Source organism: Doryrhamphus excisus, chromosome 20, assembly GCF_030265055.1.
Source record: "Doryrhamphus excisus isolate RoL2022-K1 chromosome 20, RoL_Dexc_1.0, whole genome shotgun sequence".
Classification (NCBI taxonomy): Eukaryota; Metazoa; Chordata; class Actinopteri; order Syngnathiformes; family Syngnathidae; genus Doryrhamphus; species Doryrhamphus excisus.
The window spans coordinates 10,378,987-10,395,528 of record NC_080485.1 but is presented as its reverse complement, the minus strand read 5'-3'; the positions used below and the strand labels follow the sequence as shown (position 1 = coordinate 10,395,528).

Genomic DNA, 16,542 nt, shown 5'->3' with positions numbered 1-16,542 from the left:
TGCCATTCAGATTTCTGGCTGGGATTCCTGAGGTCTACCTGTCCCCCTCTCTCAATACCGGAGGGCTCTGTGGGGGAGGAACTTTGCAAGTGGAAGGGGTGGGGTGTGTGTACACTGTCTTTACATTGTGAAGAAGCCGCTTCAACATCAAAAAGGGGGGTGGTTGGGGAGGGGGTGAGGCATATGACTCGCCTTTCAAAAGAAACAACGACCTTGTCTAGTCTATGCTGCATCTTCTTTATTGACCGTCCCCTCTGGGTGGTCACATATGTGCGATGTGTGTGTTTGTTCGGGACAGATGCAAAGACAAAGTCACAGACAAAAAAGTAAAGTCAGTATTAGAAGTCAATGCCTGGAACTTTCTATGCTGTCTGGTTTAAGCCCTGATCTAAATGTGTCAACATCAAAGAATAATGTAACATAAAATGTGTTTTTGTTGACACATAGCATGAAGTCATCATTTAAAGTCTCCGCATTAATGTATGTTCATATTTGTGTGCATACTATATTGCATATATAGAGATAGCACTACGTGGCATGCTCAACTGCAGCAAAAATTCAGCTTAAAGTGAAAAAGACGCATGACTTAGCTACAATGGCAAGAGGTTATCTGGCTTTTTAAGCACCACTAACCGGTAGAAATTAAGACAAGAGATGCGACAGATAGGTTAAATGGGTTTTTGCAGAATGAATGAATAATTTGTGAAGGCGATCATATTTGCAGATTACCTTCGAGGTCTTCTCGGGCTTCGACGTGGCGGAAAAAAAAGGGCCTGGAACGAAGAAAGGAAAATTTTCTGGTCAGTTTGGTCTTGAGAATTCTTTTGCAAAGAGGTATTCAAATCAAAAACACAGACGATGGTGGATGGCATAATGCATGTTGCCACTCATAACACATATACCTCAAACTTGCCTAAAACTAAAATAAGACAAAACATGAATTGCAGAAAGCCAGTAAGTAAGCTGTAACATAAGTGACATCACAATTGGACAAAATTCAATGCAAAATTTAAATATTTAGCATTCAATTCCAAGCTCATATTCTACTGTTTATGTCAGGGGTGTCCAAATGGACATTTTTAATGAGGTGTATTATTAGATATTGCACTAATTTTCTTTATCACAATGTCACAAAGCTCATATCTGGATCTATCACAATGCAATATTGCTATCAGAAATATCGATAGCAGCAAAAATACCAATACCGCAAATCTCTGATATTGGGATTCCATTACAAGCAATCAATTCCAGCATGTACATTCAGCAGCTGCCCACAACAGTGCTTGCTAGCGTGCTAACAAAGCGGCATCACACTGGAAACTCGCATGGCAAAAAGTCATTAGCGATGAAAACAGTGAGTGCCTGTCAGTAGTGAGTAAAGTCAGATTTATGCATAAAGAAGTAAATTGACGAGTTTTTCCTCATACCTACCTACCTGATTATTGTTCTCTGTTTGATTGCTAACATTCAAACACTATATTTTTTAATGTTTGAATGTTAGCAATCAATAATAAGGTATGTACTGTTTAATTTGTGTCATCAGATCAATATTGATACAGGCCGATATTCAGGGCAGCAATATTTGAAGTGAAAAAGTTGTATTGAAACACCCCAACTTAGCATACGTATATTGACCGATATTGGATTTACTTTAGCATATCAAATGTATCAAAGTATCAAAAAGTACAAATCTATTTTCTTGCAGCATTTAGTTGATCAGTGGCTTTAACTCAGCTCATCTGTAAATGTAAACATATCCAGAGAGTTCTTGTCAAGTTCTGTTCGCTTCACTTGTTAGCCGAGGACCCGAGGCACTTCAACACTCGACCTGCTTAAGAAAAAGAGAGAAAGGACCAGTTGAGGAGACGTATATGCTTACAGGCTCCGCTACAGTTTCTCTTCCCCACTGTGGAAGAAGAGTGGAGGGTGGGCAAAGCGGCGCCAAAGCAGCCTTTTCATTCACTCAAACAAGTGCGCCGAGTCCCGCGGGAAGACCATTCAGCTGTTGGCGGGGGGGAAGAATAGAGGTGATGGACAGGTAGAACAAAATGAGGTGAGGGTAATACGGCTGAGGAGAGGTGACAGGTACAGTCACTCTGTATGCATGTGCACGTCTGTCTTTTACAAGACGAGTCAATCAGCGGCAGAGAGGGAAGATGGCCTCTGGGCGACTCTGCATCTGTGTGTGTGCGTGCATGTATGGCTTGAGAGAGTGAGAGACGGAAACCAGTCACTAAAAGTAGCATTCCAGGTTCAAGGGGCATACCGGGGTAAAAAGTTCAGACGTTAAAATTTACCCCCCCACCACCACCAGAGAGGTCACCATTGCTTTGATTATGATATCAGAAGGTTGCCAAAACATTTAAATGCACATTGGGCTGTCAAATCATCAAAAACTTTTCAGTTTTATACTTAAGTGTTTTCACTTAAGTGTTTTCAATTCATCATCATTTGCCACTAGTGTGAAAAATGCCTGTTTTAGTTGGATTTTATCAAAAGAAAGATAACCAACGCAATTATATACATACATACATAAATACATATGTATTTTTTATGCATTGACAGCTCCAAATGAACTGATTTTAAAGCTAAAAGATAGCACACGTCTAAAAATATAACGCTAGCCTCAACAGTAGCACAATAACTCTTCAATGGCATTGTGAGCCATGAATAGATAGATAGACTTTCTTTATTGTCATTGTACAATAACACAGCAGTGAAATTGCCAATGAAATGTCGTTGCCTGGCTCCCGTATAATAATAAATAACAAATAATAATGTGGTGAATGAAGGATTGCATTTAAAGACTCCAAATGACTTAAGTTGTATTTTCTGGGATAATTACGGGAAAGTATTTTCCCGACTATAAGTCACACTTTTTTTCATAGGTTGGCTGTTCCTGTGACTTATACTCCAGAGTGTCCAAAAATGTTTATGTTATAAAAACATTGGACACATTTTCTGTTCATGTTTATTTTTCGTGTAGCTTAATAACCATTGTGTTAGCATAGCTTACACCTATTCAGCCTGTTCTCTATTCTTTTATTGTTAGAACTTGCCTTCCAAAAGGACGTAATGTCTGTTTTGGTCAAGTAGTTTGTAAAATAAATTACCCGCGAAAAATGCGACTTACGTATGTTTTTTTCTACCTAATTATGCATTTTTGGCCTTGTGCGACTTATACTCCAGAGCGACTTATAGTCCAGAAAATACGGTAAATGCAGCAAGTGGCACTTCCACAGTGACAGTTAAAATGGTGAGGGATGATGACTTGTATCTGTTTATTGAGACCACACATACAGACAAGATTTGGCGCTGTAGCGGTCCGCGCTAACTTGTAAACATATTCAATCGGACATGGTCTGCCAAAAACGACAAAGCAAGAGGGGATCAGTGTTACAAACTTTGTTGCTATTTTAGAGAGTAATCAAAGCCCTTGAGATCTCTTTGTCAAAAAATGGACTATTGACAAATCCAGCAAAAAGACTTAAAAAAAAAAAAGACAAAAAGAAGCGACGGAAGAAAGTTCATTTGTCGATCTAAACATATTTGTTTTGCTTTTTGTATGATTCTCACATTTGCAGTCCTGTGGTATCACTATAGCTCATTATAACTAAATGATAATACATAATATATTCTGTCAAATCACTGCTTTTACATCTATGCTAATGTTTGAACCGCTACTCTTTGCTGCTGTAATGTCGGGTGTCATACAAAGGATTATATGGTCGTCATAGTGTCCTGAATTTTACAAATTCATTCATATGATGGGGTTTAAGTGCAAAATACCTTTAAACACGATCTTGCCGCCTGGGTGAGCAAAGGAGAGCAGGAGGGAGGAGGAAGGCTTGCAGAGATGAGAGGACGCTTTTATAAGCAGATGTGTAAATGTTATTAGAGGGGGTAATGGAGGGAAGAAGGTGGGGAAAAAAGGGAAACTTACTCCAGCAGAGGTATTTACCCAACGCCTGGAGCAGAAAGGCAAACACAGCAGCAGTAATGACACACAGAAAGAAAGACATGTTTGGCGAGGGGAGAGAATGTCGAATCAGTCAAAAAAAAAAAAAAAAAATGATGGAGAGGAAGTCCAAGTGAGGAAGACATCCCGCTTGATTATGCCTTCAAAATGATTAAACAATCCATTCTAATGCATTTGCACATTGAGGATTGATTCCACTAAAGCAGTAATGGTTGTCAGTCCCTCCTGTTCCGCTAATAGGCCTAATCCTGGCAAGCGTTTCACTAAAAGCTCAGCGTATCTACCCTCTGGCGACGCCCAAGGGCACGAAAGGCAATACTTCCAAAGCAGCTACACAATTGCCGGCCAGCTTCAAAGAGATTCTCGGGGACGATGCGCCTCTGCGGTACCGCTCCCCTGTCGCCGCCAAGGTGACGCGTGTCACACTGACACGCTGTGGTTTTGTTTATGCTGCTGGATTTTCTTCTCTTAAAGCTGCTTGCTGCCCTGCAGTTCGCCCCTCAACTTTTGACCGCAGACACGAATGTTGACACCAATCATATGCATCAGCTCAACACACTAAACATTGCATCTGGGCGAGCACCGTACACTGCCACCAATCCTCTAATTGTACTACAGGTGGGAGCTCCACACCAGAAATGCCCAAACTTTTTCCACAAAAAGGCCACATACTGAAAAATGAAAGGATACACTGGTCAATATTTGCTATGGTATCGGAACAAATACATTAGTTTACACACAAGAGTAATATCTAATAAATTACTATAGTAATATATTTTAAGTCTACAATATGCTGAAGGTGGCCACACAGTGGTCGAGTGGTCTCCTTACAGCTAGGAGACCAGGGTTCAATTCCACCCTCGGCCATCTCTGTGTGGGTTTTCTCCGGGTACTCTGGTTTCCTCCCACATTCCAAAAACATGCTAGGTTAATTGGCGACTCCAAATTGTCCATAGGTATGAATGTGAGTGTGAATGGTTGTTTGTCTATATGTGCCCTGTGATTGGCTGGCGACCAGTCCAGGGTGTACCCCCCGCCTCTCGCCCCAAGACAGCTGGGATAGGCTCCAGCACCCCCGCCACCCTTGTGAGGAAAAAGCGGTAGAAAATGAATGAATGAATATGCTGAGGGATAATAAGAAATGAACTGCGGGCTGAAAATTGTAAAAACTTCAGTTACATTGTTGGCGAGTTCCCTACAATGAAAAACTGTTCCGAGTCATGTCTGCAAGTGCCTCACAAATTGCAAGCACGTGTCGACAGCTCCCTAACAGTAAAAGAAAATGTCCTACAGTTCCCTTTATAAGGGCAAAAAGTCAGAGACCAAAAGTCACATGTCCCTATTGTCAGATTTCACCTTGTCTAGTGGAAGTTTACCCTTGTTTTTGATGTTTTGAGGTGTTTCTAAATTGTTTCCACACATTCGACATGTGAAGAAAACTTGTTATCCACTGGTTAGCCAGTTCTGCTAGATGGCTGCCAACTGTGGAATGGACTTCCTGAACAGAGGCATGTCCCATTATGACACATCTGATTGAGACGCACCTCCGTTCAGTAAACCCATTCCACATCTTGCAGCCAGCTAAGAGGGCAGGGAAGAACCAGGTATTAATACTAGATTGGATCGGCTCTGTGTCTAATTACAGGAGTTCCTTTTATTGCAAATGTTGATCAAAAAATTGGAGGAAAACGGCATCAAGCTAGCAGGAGGGTTTTGTATGTTAGAAATATCTTGCTAAGATGAATAATTAGGATTCAGGGAGAACTAAAGGTTCTAGTACACCTCTGCTTGATTCATTCATTTTCTACCGCTTTTCCTCACGAGGGTCGCAGGGGTGCTGGAGCCTATCCCAGCGGTCTTCAGGCGATAGGCGGGGACCTGGACTGGTCGCCAGCCAATCACAGGGCACATATAGACAAACAACCATTCACACTCACATTCATACCTATGGACAATTTAGAGTCGCCAATTAACCTAGCATGTTTTTGGAATGTGGGAGGACACCAGAGTACCCGGAGAAAACCCACACATGCAGGGGGAGATTATGCAAACTCCACACAGAGATGGCTGAGGGTGGAATTGAACCCTGGTGAGGTCTGTGCGCTAACCACTCGACCACCGTGCCGCCTCCCCCTGCTTGACGAATTCCCAAATGTCCCAAAACTATATGTTTTCCATACAATATGATTACCACCCATGCGGACAAACAAGTATGCACTTTCACCAAACATCAGTCAAAGGCTTGTGATGATGAGGTCCTTTTAAAAGTTGCTGTCAAGCTACAGAGTAGCCATGGACCCCGGCAAAAAGAAAAGGTCAAACTCAACGTCCCCTAGACTTCTTAGCCGTCTTATTTCCCTGTCACACACTCACACACAGCCTGTCCGTCACCTCCCAGATGAGGCCGTGACACCTTGGACATCCCTCAGTGGGCAGCCCCCCCCTTCTTCCCGTCCCGTTTCGTTACTGACAGGTTGACACGGCAGCGAGTGGCGAGTCGATGGTGCATGGACCAAAAGGTCGCGTCTCTTCGCCGCAATCTCCAAGATGGATGCTGGTATCGTTATCCCTCTCTCCTCCCAACCCCGGATACAGCATGCTGTAAATAAACAATCTTTTTGACTTTGACATGGCAGATGTCTATCATACTTCATGGCTGTAAAACTGTTTTTGTATGGTTTGTTTGTGAGTATTTACTTTTTTAGTCCTCTACTGGTCTGAATTAACTGGATGAACAGAACCGCAATATTGTAGTATTCATTTTATACAGTTAAAACTGTCAAATAAATCAGCACAATGTATAGCACATACACACAGATGGAAGGCGAAACCCTACAAGTGTGAATTCTGCGGTTTATTCGCCACAAAAGCAGAGCCCTGCCTCGACTCTCGGGTCAAGTTGTGTCTTGTCAGAAGATGTATCCTCTTTCCATTGAAGCTGACAGTTGTGAGTAGCCAAGGGGCCCGGGCACTAGGCCCCCATGTTAAACACACTCACCCTGCAGTTTGACGTCAAGAGCATACAGGGTTCCTTTTTCCACATCCAATAGCTATTAATTCCCGAGCCCGCTCCGACAAAGCCAGCAAGTGAATAGCTAATGTAAAATGTAGAACATTGGAATCAGGTGGGAATAATAAATGACGATTTGACTGACCTATTCAAGACCAGCACGATTCTCCTCATTTTACACCTCCTCGCTTATTGTTCTACTCGAGTACCAACAGGATGTACTGTAAACGACAATGTTCGTGTCAATCATCATTAGGCTCAAGTTTGAAAAAAATATATTTTGTTTCACTCAATTGTGCTGCTGCTGTCACCGACTGTCACACAGAGAAACAATTGCTGCAAAAGCAACTCCAAACAATCACCAGGTGGCGCCGAAACAGCCATATTTTAGCCTTTTTATGCCGCCATGGTGCAGCAGTCATTCTCCTAATGTTATGACATCATTTTTAAAGTCTGTATGGAGGATCCTGAGAGAGGTCCAACACCGATAACCTATGACCTCACATGAGTGGATGCTACCAACTCCAGATTTAATTTACTGTAGAGCTAAATGCTTAATTTTGTACATTTTATTTGATATTTTCCTTTTTCGTCGCAAATATCTAATTCAGAATGTTTAATTAAATTGGCAGTTGTTTCTCTTGAAACACACACACACACACAGCCCTGAGGACCCATACATGTTCATATGCTTAAAGTCCTCTGGGCAGGCCCATCCCCATCCCAATGACTCCCTGTCGGCACGGCAACAAGCAGCTATCCTGGCTAACATCTGCTGCGCGACCCCGGGCCACGCAGAATGGGACTTAATCCCCACACAGAGCGATGTTGTGGGGGGGAAAACATTCTTTCCTTTTTGGAGAGTGTAGACAAACGGGGGACAAGCAGCGTTTGCTGGTAACCTGCAGGCGAGCAGCCGCTTGGAAGGTCCCACGATGTTGTCTGTTGCGTGCCCCTGCCCTCCCCTTATACCTCCAACCCCCCACCCCCCCACCAAACTGTGCCACGGCCCATTATGGCTGTGCAGAGGGGTGTGACCGCCAGCTTCGGCAGTGAGTTGCCATCACCGGTCCAGTTGGATGGATTTGGGCTTTGGGGTTAATGAAGGGTCGGGCTAGTGGGCTAGGTGGGTGGGTCATGTGGGGGGTTTTGTCTGCCAGCCTTGTTGCATTGATTTTATTTTTATTTTTTGATGTGAACCAACTTCAATTCTCTGCAGAGGATCCACAACAATGTTATTGCAGTACTTGTGGTCACTCAGTATGTTAGCAAGTGGCAGTTTGGTGCCCCCTAGTGGGTGAGCACATGCCTTACTCAGAAAAACATGTACAGTGAAGGGAGTAAAAGTAAATTGATAAAATAATTTTGCTATCTAGTTGTGATATATACATATATATATATATATATATTGGAAAAAAAATTGAAACAGAAGTCACAGATAGACCTCCACATTGACTGACCACCCCACCATGGCTACATGAAATGGTTTGATCCACTCCTGTCTTTTCAGTGCTTGTTGCAGCAGAGCAAAGTTTGGGAGTCAAAAGGAACGACAGGGAGGTGAGAGAAGAGAGGCAAATGAAAGGGGTGTCAATAATAAAATGTGACTCTTTTTTTTGTTTTTTTGTAGTTTGTGTGTTGTGGAAATGAACCTGTTAGCTTAATGTCCACAATGAAATAAGCTGGCCTAGTGTTAGCTTACATCCTTTTGAACCAACATTTAATCAGGTAAATGTTTAGCATGTGGGCTGCACGGCGGTTGAGTGGTTAGCGCGCAGACCTCACAGCTAGGAAACCAGGGTTCAATTCCACCCTCGGCCATCTCTATGTGGGGTTTGCATGTTCTCCCCGTGCATGCGTGGGTTTTCTCCGGTTTCTCCAAAAACATGCTAGGTGAATTGGCGACTCCAAATTGTCCATAGGTATGAATGTGAGTGTGAATGGTTGTTTGTCTATATGTGCCCTGTGATTGGCTGGCGACCAGTCCAGGGTGTACCCCGCCTCTCGCCCAAAGACAGCTGGAATAGGCTCCAGCACAACCCGCGACCCTTGTGAGGATAAGCGGTCGAAAATGAATGAATGTTTAGCATGTATTATTAAATCATCTGTCCCTCCCCCATACAACAGATGAGTCAGTCTCCCCATAACTTTACCCCTCCTTGTCCCAGTGAGCAACACTGTGTTCAATGACATGTCACTTAGTATCATTGCGGGGGTCTATCGGAATTTCTCTCTTGTTCCTATTACCATTACAAAAATATTTTGACAGAAATGTAAACAGACTGTTGCATGGACAACTCACTAGCAGTAAATATGACACTTGGTATACTACATATAAAAACAAGAAGCACAACATTTGAACACTTTCAGAGTTGGAGTGATGTAACGCTCTTGTTGTCAAAGTACGTTTTTTTTTTTCCTAAGGGGCCCAGAACTCCTGGCGCCCCCCCCCCACCCCCTCTCCGTGATGAAAGTACCAGAAAAAACAAAAATGAGGTATGAAATTACAAGCTAGCATGTCAACTTCCCAGTCGTAAAAAAAAAAAAAAAAAAAGTATCATAACATTCTGATAACGATCGTCTTGGGAGGAGATCCACAGAGGAAATGAAGATGCCGCTCCATCGATCAGTCCATCAACTGCTATGAAATATGCATTTGTCTTAATATGAAGTTTGATTCCATCAAAGCCATTTCACGGACCATTTCCTTATGCAAACACCTCCGGGAGACAGACACAGAGAGAGGGAGGGAGAGGGAGAGAGAGAGAGAGAGAGAGAGAGAGAGAACGAGAGGGTGGTTGAGGCTTGGAAAAAGAAACACCTCCTGGATGGTTGAGTGTGTGTATATTATGAGATTTAATTGACTAGTTCTGCATCAGTGCCAAGAAGTTACTTGGTGTGTTTGCAGAAGCCTGTGCCTCTCTCTCTCTCTCTCTCTCTCTTTTTCTCTCGGGTTGTCAACATGGTCACCTTCACCAAGCACACACACACACATAAAGCAAGCATAGTAAAATAATTACTAATCATTAAGTACTGCTTAGGTTTCAAAGGGGACAACAACCTTGCCCTGAATGACTTTCAGCATAGGTGAAAGTCATTCGCCATAAGCAAACAAGGTTAAGGAGATGGCACATTTTTAAAAAACCCATATTACAGTTAACATGCTTTAAATTTAAAATTAAGTTCAATCTAGAATGCAAATATCACCATCACTACATATGATCAGGGCTGCAGACTGCGACTAATTAGTCCCATTTTGCGACTGAAATATGTGTGAGTGAGTGAACTTCTACCCGCACATGTGCTACCAGATCAAAGTATGTATTATATGATTGAGTTGACGGGAAAATATCTGTGAAATGTGTGGTCAAATGATGACAGCTTGTCACAACCTAAGCCTATCTATACCAGTGTGTGTGTGATCGCTCATATTTGACTCACATTGAAGTACGACAATTATACTGTCTTTGTTTACACATTTTGCCTGGCTCATCTGTCTCTCATCTGTCATCTGTCATCCGTCTATAGTCTCTGGTACACAGGACTCCTAATGTGACTTTTTTTTTTTAACCACAGTGACTAACTTACTTTTTAAGTCATCTATTTGTGTCACAGCATTTGTGCCATCACACAATACAAAAACAAAACAAAAAAATCCTGTATCTGCAACCATATTTCATGGATTTGTTCCTTCACCCATGGCCCCAGCTCCTCACATAAACAGAAATCATTATTAACTAGTAAGAATGAATAACTTGAGGAGTATGTCCCTTAAAGGCCCTCAGTGCCAATGGCATTTTTAGATTCATGTTCACTGTGGTCATACAGTGACACCTAGCGTGATGTACACGCTACTGCAGGAGAGGGCTCAGAGGAACCGTGCAATGGGGCAAAGAAGTAATCTCCTCCCTGTGATGTTAGCTTTACTAAGCAGTATTAGACGGGAACACTAACGCACCGAGACACGTTGGAGGTGGACAACAGGTGGAGGATGCAGACGTTTTGATGAAGACAAATTAGGAGCGTGTGCAGAACTGTAATCTGGTTACATCTGCCAGAGCAGATAAAAGTGCCTGGCTATCTGTGTCAGTGTGATGGAGGCGGTTGCTCAGGTTCACTAAGGTGCGATAAAGAGGAGTAGAGAGGAGAGAAGAGGAGAGGAGGGCGGTAAAATGACAAATCAAGCATGAGATGTTCAAAATCCTTGACTGCACATTTGACATCATTACTTCTAAGGGACACAGGGTTTTTCCACCAAATGTTACTGATTATTTATATAGAATCCTGATCAAAATTTCCATTTCCAACCAGTTAACAAAATTGCAAAAATTTACATTTTCTTTCTATTGTGGAATTTTACCAGCTGAGATGTAGCAAAGAGAATATAAATTGCACAAAAATGTAAAAAAAAAAAAAAAAAAAGTGCTGCAAGTAGATGACATTTTTGAAGACTTAGCAAACTGTGCAACACAACCAAAAAACTTCTACTGGGATTTAAAAATTATTTTCACTCCACTTTCTGCTATGCATTGATTCTCGCCATCTCTCAGGTGGTCTCGGACCCCTGTGTTGGTCCTGGACTGCATTCACACTTCACACACCAAACTAACCGTACAAGCACAGCAACCAGTTCACGTTAATTGCACCAAAAATGCTCACCTGGAAATGGGCCTCTCAACTCAAAACCAGACAGCACAGCCAGAAACACTCGGCCTTGGTACCCTGCAAACATATAACACATAAATGAATTGCATGACTTAATCATAAAATAGATAACTTTACACAGTAATTGGGCAATGCATTAATAAGAATGGGACTTCTGTGGTTGATATTCAATGACCTATCTAGGTAAACCTTTTTAAAAAGTGCATCTTCGAGTGGTGACAGGAGACCTAATCACACACTTAAGAACTCTAGTCGGTTAAAATGTGATTAAAAGTTACGAAACACAGAAAATGTGCCAACTTACACTAAAGATGTTTCCAGAAGTAGCTTCTACCTTCGATTCATCTCACATCACCTGTCAAACTTTTGTTGTTGTCATTGTATACTACACTTTAAAGATATCCACGACGTCAAACGTCATTTAGACAACATGCATTCCGAGTAAACATTAAATGCGCTGCAAAATAGATGCCACCGGAGGTCCACTGTCCACGACATGTGTAAAGTTTGTTAGCTATTAGCTCCCTCGTTGCTAGATGCTAACCGCTTGCACGCCATTAGCGTCGCTACGCAACAAGCGCCACTGTGACGGCTAAGCTAACGTGCTAAACTATCGGTACAAACTATGACTTGTGAGCTTTTTGCGGCACTACCATAAGTCGAATTATATAAGAAGTGTATGTGATGACAATGTTACCGAAAAGCGTGCCGCTGGTAGCTGCGTTTATCTCAGACGTACGAGTAATATTACAAATGGGACTACAAATCCCAGACTTTAGTAAACACCGTTTGATCTCTCCAAGTGTCGCGATATTTCTTTTCTTTTTTTTACTTGTGCTCTCACACACGGCTTCCAGAGTGAGGCTGACAGTCCGGCTTGACGCTATTCATAAGTGGACATGGTGAGTGTATGCAGTAAATGTACTTGTTAGATATTATTCCTCGCGTTATAAAGTGAAAATTTTAACACTTCGTCGACGATATGTAACATACAGAGATGATTATATATGTCTGACTTTGATTGTATAACACCGTCAAACACGGTGTTGCATACCTGCATGTTTTATGTTCCTTGGAAGTTTTCTAAAAGAATATTTAGTTTTTTTAATGCGGTTTCCACGCGGTTATGTACTGTATGTATGGAAAGTTCAAAGAGTCTATATTTGACCGAATTCCTTAAAGTTAATCCCATCGACAAGAATGTCGACAACACCCGGTCTGCGTTCCTCAATCAAAGTGCCACCTCCATACCTGTGGCCCCAGTGTGAAATCAATGCTAATAGTACTAACTGCTGTGTTCTTTGCCTCGTCTCTTCCAGTCTGAGCCAATTAGAGTTCTGGTGACGGGGGCTGCAGGGCAGATTGCCTATTCTCTGCTGTACAGCATTGCCAAGGGAGATGTCTTTGGCAAAGATCAGGTAAAGGAGCTCTGACTTGATTAGACGACATCATGGGTGTGACAGGAAATGTCTGTGAATGTCATCTTGAGTGACTTTGACAAGATGTTGTGTGTGTCCGAATTGATCAGCTCGCAATAGCAAGGAATGTCCTTGATGCTTGACGCTAGTGAAATGGATCCTGTGCCAAGCACCTTGGGTGTAATTTAAAACCACCTCCAAAGTGAGCGGGCCACTCCTTGACGGAGTTCCTGAGAGTCCTGTCAAATCTTGTCATGCAACTATTATTCATTTCTATTTCATGGTTGTGTTTTTTTCATGCACTCCACGTCTGTCTTGGGTCTTCATGGCAGCCAATCACTCTGCTTCTCTTGGACATTCCGCCCATGTTGTCGATCTTGGATGGTGTGGTCATGGAGCTGCAGGACTGCGCCCTCCCTCTCCTGAGAGGTAACCATTTAAGGTCCCCTATGACTGTAATCTCAGACCATCGTGCATATCTTTTCAGACAACATTTCGAAAATGTAAATGTGCAGGAATATAATAATTAATTATTCAAGCAATGTAAACATCCTATTTTTTTTTTTGTTCCATTCGTTATTGAAACAACCATCATTTCACGAGGCGCCACTCTGTCGTCTCCATTGTGACCTGGAATTTTTCCTTTCAAAGTGCGCTGTCCTGTGCTTTGTTTGGACATGGGGCCATCAGAGGCCCCATGCAAGCAACAGTGCTGCAAAGACAACTCGCCACGCACCGAGATGGAGCCAACCGTAGTAGTAGTAGCAGCCTGGCCTCGAACCGACTGACTGACGTTGACATAAGCAAAACAGAATCTTTCCATGACTTCCTTGTACATTTACTTAGCAATTTTTCCAGACACATAAGGAGAATGGGTCATGTGATTTTTGTTGACATGGTTTTCTTGCATTCGTGCACATTTTTATTTTGATCATGTTTTTATGTAATATTTTATACTGTGATCTCTGATGATTTAATTGTACGTCTTTACGATTCTTTCATACATGTGCAAAAAAAATTTGCCAGTGGCAAACAATCTTAAACAAATGAAATGGGTGTATTTTGTTAGTTGCCGTCATAGAGTCCAGGTTAACAATGTCCAGCCACAGAACAGGAAGTCACTGCATAGTAGTCACTTCACGTTATTACCAATAATGGTGAAGTTGACAATGCAACACATGTTAACATAAACTGACCCAGTTTTCACAGAAATGAACCCTGTGGGTCTTAATTTTTATGTCAACATCTTGTATGTCAATGTTGACTTAAACAAGAACATGGTGGACTGAGACTTGATGAGTTGGTTGACATAAGCGGGAATGCTGAGAAGGCTCATAATTTTTTCAAATAAATCACTACACAGCCATTGTGGCCACTGGCAAGGAGGAAGTGGCCTTCAAGGACCTGGACGTAGCCATTCTGGTGGGCTCCATGCCCAGGAAGGAGGACATGGAGAGGAAGGACCTGCTCAAAGCCAATGCAGCCATCTTTGAAAGCCAGGGCAAGGCCTTGGAGAAGTATGCCAAGAAGACCGTCAAGGTAAGCGCACCAGAACTGGTCAGCTGATCCCTGTTAATATATCTGACACGTAAATGAATGCTTGTGGTTTAAGGTTCTGGTTGTAGGAAATCCTGCCAACACCAACTGCTTGATTGCCATAAAGTCTGCTTCCTCCATCCCTAAAGAGAACTTCTCATGCCTCACCCGACTGGACCACAACAGGGCTCGCTCTCAGGTGGGGAAAGGTTCCTTTTACAGAACAGCCCTCCAAAAACAAATATATATATATATATATATATTGTGCACACGTTCAAATGCCTGTGTGCCCGGCCGATAGGTCGCCATGCGCTGTGGCGTTCCCGCAACATACGTGAAGAATGTAATAATCTGGGGCAACCACTCGGCCACTCAGTACCCAGATGTTCACCATTGTTTGGTCAAGATGTCTGGCAACGAGGTCGCCTGCTTTGATGCGGTGAAGGATGAGGCGTGGCTCAAAGGAGACTTCATCACCGTGAGTCAACAATGATCTTTGTTTCCAGACTGAACAACTGTGACTGTTTATTCAATTTCCCCAATGTTTTTACATTTTAAACACAAAAATTACACTGCTTTTACTTACTCTAGATCAGTTTCGCTTATCAACAGCACTTTGACTTATTTTAGATTTCTACACGTTCGTTTTACTGATTAATTTTGTCAAGCTTTGTCTTTCGGCCAATGAACAAGATGAGCGCTGAAGATGGCGAGCCCTGGATTGGTATACAAAATATTTGAGGCAAATGGTGGACACACCAGATGCGGACCATCCCCAGTACGGTTAAACTGCACAATTTGGAGTGGCCTTTTATTGTGGCCATCCAAAGGCACACCTGTGCATTAATCTTGAAATGCCACACCTGTGAGGTGGATGGATTATGAATCATGAACAATGAATGCTCACAAACGCAGATTTGTGAAGAATATTTGAATATTTTGTGCACAGAGAAAAAGTTTCAGATCGTTGAATTTAGCTGATGAAAAACGGGAGCAAAAACAAAAATGTGCCAATTCAGACAATACCATAACACTCCATTTCGTTGCAATGCAGACGGTGCAGCAGAGAGGTGCTGCTGTCATCAAGTCCAGGAAGCTATCCAGCGCCATGTCTGCAGCTAAGGCCATCTGTGACCACATGAGGGACATCTGGTTCGGTACCCCAGAGGTAAATAACCTATTCTTAAAACTAAAGTAATCTATCTAATGAGAGCCAAATAATAAACACTCTTTGTTTAGGGGGAGTTCGTTTCCATGGGTGTTTACTCTACGGGCAACCCCTACAAAGTCCCAGAAGACCTCATTTACTCCTTCCCTGTCCAGATCAAGGTGAGAAATGAGCATACTTGTCCTCCAAAACACCTCAATGACCATACTTTCTCTCCTCAGGACAAGACCTGGAAAATAGTGGAGGGCCTGGCAGTCAATGACTTTTCCAGGGCCAAGATGGAGGCCACGGCCACGGAGCTGATAGAAGAGAGGGACACAGCCACAGCTTTTCTGGCCAAATGACTAGACCCTGTGACGACACACAAACAGCGTTCGTACGGCGTCAAAATACCAGATGCTAACCTGTGATGAAGCACTCCATCATCTCCCCTATATGAATCTGTACGTGTGAGAGAAACGTAGCATGTTTGTTTTGTGAACTGGGAAAAAAACGACTTGTCAACTGGAATGTTTTAGCCTTAGCTCTTCTAATGTGCACTTTAAAAAAAGATTCCACGTGGATGTTACCAGCACAGACATCGAAGCTTGACATCCCCCCCCTCGGTGTCTGCTGTTACAATCTTCCTCCCTACTAAAAGGATGCACTGTGCAATAAAGACAAACATGTTTGCAAAGATTTGTCACACGGCATTGTCCTATCTGCAAGTGTGTTTACTTTATTACCAGCTTTTCTTGTACTACAAATTGCTATGTGCAATTCACAC

General features: G+C 42.6%; 2 protein-coding genes across 13 annotated transcripts in view; one reads left to right on the top strand and one right to left on the bottom strand.

Annotated features, from left to right (window-relative positions):
- wdpcp (WD repeat containing planar cell polarity effector) overlaps window positions 1-16,542 on the bottom strand; it is a 104,720-nt gene that overhangs the window by 66,154 nt on the left and 22,024 nt on the right. For 5 of the 12 annotated variants that reach the window (XM_058058187.1, XM_058058186.1, XM_058058188.1 and 2 more), the window contains exons 1-3: window positions 11,959-12,492; window positions 11,649-11,711; window positions 730-773 (exon numbers count right to left, since the gene is read on the bottom strand). The gene's annotated coding sequence lies outside the window, so the exon portion shown is untranslated. Of the gene's footprint in view, window positions 1-729; window positions 774-11,648; window positions 11,712-11,958; window positions 12,494-16,542 lie in introns of those variants that run through there. The other 7 variants (XM_058058182.1, XM_058058183.1, XM_058058184.1 and 4 more) reach the window with 5 other exon arrangements.
- On the top strand, window positions 12,430-16,454 carry mdh1ab (malate dehydrogenase 1Ab, NAD (soluble)). Its single transcript, XM_058058198.1, has 9 exons — window positions 12,430-12,556; window positions 12,974-13,072; window positions 13,405-13,501; window positions 14,436-14,611; window positions 14,685-14,807; window positions 14,910-15,086; window positions 15,663-15,776; window positions 15,848-15,937; window positions 15,998-16,454. Exons 1-9 carry the CDS (start codon window positions 12,554-12,556, stop codon window positions 16,118-16,120), a joined length of 1,002 nt encoding a protein of 333 aa, XP_057914181.1. The 5' UTR covers window positions 12,430-12,553; the 3' UTR covers window positions 16,121-16,454.

Excerpts from the sequence above, each read along its gene's own strand:
- mdh1ab (XM_058058198.1), top strand. Across the intron at positions 14,808-14,909 it reads ACAACAGGGCTCGCTCTCAG|GTCGCCATGCGCTGTGGCGT; the intron begins GTGGGGAAAGGT and ends CCCGGCCGATAG. Across the intron at positions 15,777-15,847 it reads TCTGGTTCGGTACCCCAGAG|GGGGAGTTCGTTTCCATGGG; the intron begins GTAAATAACCTA and ends CTCTTTGTTTAG.